The sequence below is a fragment of the Strongylocentrotus purpuratus genome, unplaced genomic scaffold, assembly GCF_000002235.5.
Source record: "Strongylocentrotus purpuratus isolate Spur 01 unplaced genomic scaffold, Spur_5.0 spur5_scaffold_2, whole genome shotgun sequence".
NCBI classification, from domain to species: domain Eukaryota; kingdom Metazoa; phylum Echinodermata; class Echinoidea; order Camarodonta; family Strongylocentrotidae; genus Strongylocentrotus; species Strongylocentrotus purpuratus.
This window is the reverse complement of record NW_022145605.1, coordinates 6,769,531-6,774,715: the sequence shown is the minus strand read 5'-3', so window position 1 is coordinate 6,774,715 and position 5,185 is coordinate 6,769,531. Positions and strand designations below refer to the sequence as shown.

Below are 5,185 nucleotides of genomic sequence, written 5' to 3'. Positions count from 1 at the left end.
ACTTTATCCTGGTCTATTTTTATACTATAGTTTCACTGAAAATTCTTGTAATATTTCTTTTGTTCTTGTGTTTCAGCCATATGTGAATTACTGAAATAAACATGCTTTGGTGCATTTGCTTTTGTTTGTTTCTTTTTTTTTTTTTTTTTTTTTTTTTTAAAACAACTTCTAACAAACAACAAATTTATCTGGTCGATAAACTTTTCCCAAATGTTTTATCTTCCAAACAACTTTGTTGAACAACATAAAACATAACATGCAATATAATATCTTTCATGCAATATCTTTCATGCATCCAGTCTGTGGTCCAAATAAAAGTTCAACTGTTCACTGGATACTATTTGAGTTCTAGTTTTGAGTTCGTGTAAATCATCTGTTATCTCCAAGCGTTCATACGACTAGCTGAAGCTGAAGTTTCTGGAAATACTCTCTTCGATGATTGAATCCATTTTTGAAAACTGATCGATGCTCCAACTCAACTTGTGTTTTTCGCAACACCTATCACATACAATAAGGGCAGCGTTCGGCGTACACCCTTTTACATTGATTAATGTATGTGTAATATTGAAACATATGTATCAGAACTTATTATTTTAGCACATAACACAACTTCCTCGTACGCTTGGTTTCCATGGTGATTTCTCCAACATGTCGATTTCACAAATATGGGCAGCGCAAGGCGTACACCCTTTAAATCATAACTTGGCTTCAACCAATGATTTCCAAACATTTCTCCTTGGCACATGTAGTTTCCGATATCACTGTCGCTATTTTACAAAGAGCTCATTCCCACCATATTGATCTGGAATCACACGAAATCATCATATCGCTTAGGGAATCTTCTCTGGCGTTGTGGTCTACTAGCTGCCATAGGAACGTTGGTGTTTGTTGTCTCTGCTTGGGTATCACCATCTTGATGTCTCTGGTCACCGCCTGATGTGTTGCTCGCTGCCTCTGAGTCTGGATCTCTGGTCACCGCCTCAGGAGTACTGGTCTCCGCCTCAGGATTATCGTCCGACCCTTCAGGAATACCGGTCACCGCCTCAGGATTGCCATCTGTCCTCTCGGGATTGGCAGCTTCGTTATGAGTGTCTCGGGACATGTATCTTTTTACACTTGATACATTCCTATTATACAGGACTCCGTCAGGAGATTTCACAGTTACCATACTTCCTGTTCTTGCTGTCACTGTGTATGGCTGGCTAAAGTATGGCGTGTCTAGTTTCCTCCTTTCATCACGTCTTACTATCACCTTATCTCCTGGCACTATGTCAGAATGTACGGCTCCCCTCTTCAGATCTGCATAGTGTTTTGCACCACTTTTCATTTGGAGGTCACTGTCTCTGAGTTCCTGATCCTCACTAATGTCCTGGATTTGTGGTAGTTTAGTTCGGATCTTTCTCCCGAACAACACTTCTGCCGGGCTTTTTCCCGTTGTCGAATGAGTACTAGCCCGGTAGACTGCGACGTAAGTCAGCAAGGCCTCCTTCCAATCCTTGCCTTCTGCCTGTGCAATTCGAAGCCTTTTCACTATACTCTGGTTCTGTCTTTCGACCTCGCCGTTGGCTTGGGGCCATTTAGGAGTCACCCGATGGTGGTGAATTCCTGTAATGTTCATGTACTCTGCGAAAACTTCTGAGATGAACTGGGGTCCATTGTCTGAGTATAACGTCACAGGTAACCCATGTCTGCCAAAGATTTCAGCCAGGGCTTTGACTGTCTTCTCTGCAGTGGTTGATTTCATGATTGCATACTCGTAGTATCTGCTATAATAATCAACTACCACAAGTATAGATTCTCCTGTCGGAAGTGGTCCTAGGAAATCAACAGCTACATCCACCCAAGGTCCTGTTGGCAACATAGTACTTCGAATTGGTTCTGGTGGATTACCCCTGCTTGTGATTTGGCAACCATGACAAGTCTTGACGAATTTCTCTGCATCTTTCTCACATCCTGGCCACCATACCTTGGTTCTCAAATTCTGTTTGGTGCCAACAATGCCCAGGTGTCCTTCGTGAGCTAATGACACCATCTTTGGCCTCTGTGCCTGTGGAATCACCAATCTGCTACCTCTCAGCACACACTGACCAATTATACAGAGTTCATCCTTGATGGGAATGTATGCTTTATATGGACAATCATCCCATTGTCCACTGTGAATACACTCTCTGATAACTTCGAGTTCAGGATCATGTTCAGATTCTCTTTCGACTTCCTTCGTTGTCACCGCACCTGGCGTTGACTGGACTGCCACAAAACGCACAAAGCTCTCTGCTTCTGTTTCCAACACAGAAGTTTCTCTCGGTTGATCATCCTTCAGCAATCTTGACAATGGATCTGCTATGTTGGACTTTCCTGCGATGTGGACTACCCTGTACTTGTACTGTTGAAGCCTCAGAACCCACCGCTCTATTCTCGCACATGGCTTAGATCTCGGTGAATAAATGACTTCAAGCGGTTTGTGATCAGTCACTAGATCAAACTCTATTCCATACAGGTACGCATGGAATCTTTCACAAGCCCACACAAGTCCAAGGGCTTCTTTTTCCGTCTGAGAGTATCTCCTTTCAACGTTACTTAACGAGCGGCTGGCATATGCTACTATCCTCGGGCCATCACCATGCACCTGCACCAGCATTGCTCCTAAGCCAACTGGACTGGCATCCGCTATGACTTTTGTCGGTGCATTTAGATCATAGTAGCCCAGGGTCTCTGCACTCATCAAGCTTTCCTTTAGCGACTTAAACGCTTGTCGCTGTTCATGACCAAATTGAAATGGCGTGTCCTTTCTGGTCAGCTTTCTCAGTGGATCTGCCAATGTAGCAAAGTTCGGAATGAACTTTGCGCAGTAGTTGACTAGCCCCAAGAAACTTCTCATCTCAGTTGCAGTCTGGGGTTCACGGGCCTCTGCAATTGCTTTCACCTTGGCCAATCCTGGGTTGAGTCCCTCGCTAGTCAGTCTGTGCCCCATGAAGTCCAACTCAGAGACACCAAACTTACACTTTTCTGCATTTGCAGTAAGTCCTGCGTCCCGCAGTCTGCCAAGCACCTGCTTCAACCTCTTGTCATGCTCTTTCTGGGTCGATGCATGCACAATGATGTCATCTGATATGTTCGCAGCTCCTTCTATCCCAGCTATCACTCTGTGTATCTCATATTGATAAATCTCTGGAGCAGCATTGATTCCGAACAACAGTCTCTTATAGCGGAACAACCCACAATGAGTGACAAAGGTTGTCACCTCTCTAGACTCCGGATGTAACTCCAGTTGGTGGTACCCCCACTTCAGGTCTATTTTCGAAAAGACCTTGCTAATCGACAGCTCCTGTAGGACTTCCTCAATAGTGGGAATGGGGTGACGTTCTCTTATAATTGCTTCGTTCACTCTACGCATATCGATACACAGTCTGATTTCATCATTTCTCTTTGGAACTATGACAACTGGGCTTACCCATGGCGTGGAGCGTTCAACTGGCTCAATGATGTCGAGATCGATCAATTCCGCGATCTTCATCTCCACCTTCTTTCTCAGTCCAAATGGAGTCCTTCGCACAGGCTGGGCCACTGGCTTCACTGTTTCATCCACTGCTAACCTAACTTGTCGGCCCTTCAACTTCCCTACTCCTTTGAAGACTGCTTCAAACTCATGCTTTAAACCTGCATAACTCTGTACCGCATTTACATGTACAATTCCCACCTGGAGCACTCCCAGCTCTCTAGACGTATGTTTGCTGAGTAAAGGTTCTCCCTTTTCTTTGATGACAACAAACTCTGCAGTCGACTTCATCTTGCCAACTTCTACGGTGGCTGTGAAACATCCAACAGTTGTTAATGGTATCTGTGATGTGTACGGATAAAGCCTCTTGGTACTCTTAGTAGATTTGCAGATGATTTTGTCCTTCTTCAGTTTCTCCCACAATATCTGATCTATTACATTGCAATCACTTCCCGAATCTACTATCACTGGGACTGTGACACCTCCAATGATTATTGGGACTTTCTCATGATCACCATTCACAGCAAATTGATAGTACCTCTGATCACGGCCACGGCTGTTGTCATCATCACTATCATGTCCGGGTTCACCTTCCACTTGGCGAACTCTATTCTTATACTTCTTTCCATCTCTGGACTTCCCATCTCTGAATTTTCCTCTCGCCTCACTTGTGCTCTTGGCCTTACTTTTGCACATCGTCGCAAAGTGGTTTTGGCCTCCACATTTCCGACAGATCTTTCCTTTGGCTGGACATGATGCATCCTTCCCAAAATGTCCTTTGTTCCCACATCGGTAGCATTCCAAATTCTTTTTTCTGTCATTCTCGTATGATACTTGATTCACTTGACCAGCTCTAGGCCTTTCTCTCTCTCTCAATGACATGGAGTTAAATTGACCTTCAACAGCTTCTAGAGCAGCAGCCATGGACAATGCATCATTTAACTTGAGCTCACCTCCTTTCTCCAGCATTCTCCTGCGAAGTTTATCAGCTCTGCAGTACTGAACTACTTGGTCAAGAATTTGGTTTTCTACATCCCCAGCTACGAAATTGCATCCAATAGCAACCTGTCGTAATTTGGTAACAAATTGGGCAACCGTTTCACCATCTTCCTGCTTTGTTTTCCTGAACAAATGTCTTTGAAACGTAGCATTAGGTTTGACAACATAATGAGCATTTAGGGCATCTGTGGCTTTTTGATACTCATTCCTCTCTCCTTTATTGGGAAGTGTTTTGAAAGTCTCCCTTACCACAGGCCCCGCAGTGTACAGCAACAGTGCTCTCCGTTGCGCCTCCTGGGCCGGCGTACATCCGTCCAGAAACAGGCCGCGACTATCGGCGTAGGCTTCGAACTCTTCAAGCCAAGCTTTCCACTTGCCGCTGACAATACTTGCACCACCCGTCGGATCGAAGTGTGGAACTCCTCGAAGCGCTAACAATTCCGCTCCAGCGAATGCCATGTTGAAACTTTTCCAGCTCGTAGCCACAGATTCAACATCCAAGAAACATTAATCCTCGTCGCCAATGTCACATATCGTCGGCCTTATGCCAAAAGGGCCTTAACCCGATTTTGGGGGTTATTGAGTTATTAATATCACCTTGTAGATTTCATCATTCTCTTTAAAATGATGTGCTTCACTTGTTGAAATTCGATTTATTTATGAAGATAATTATGAATTTCAAAAGGGCCT

The 5,185-nt window shown here is 44.3% G+C and overlaps 1 protein-coding gene across 1 annotated transcript; it reads right to left on the bottom strand.

Moving 5' to 3' along the window:
* Window positions 1-808: 808 nt before the first annotated feature.
* Window positions 809-4,954, bottom strand: LOC115926349 (uncharacterized protein K02A2.6-like). Its single transcript, XM_030990970.1, has one exon. It carries the CDS (start codon window positions 4,952-4,954, stop codon window positions 809-811), a length of 4,146 nt encoding a protein of 1,381 aa, XP_030846830.1.
* Window positions 4,955-5,185: the final 231 nt, after the last annotated feature.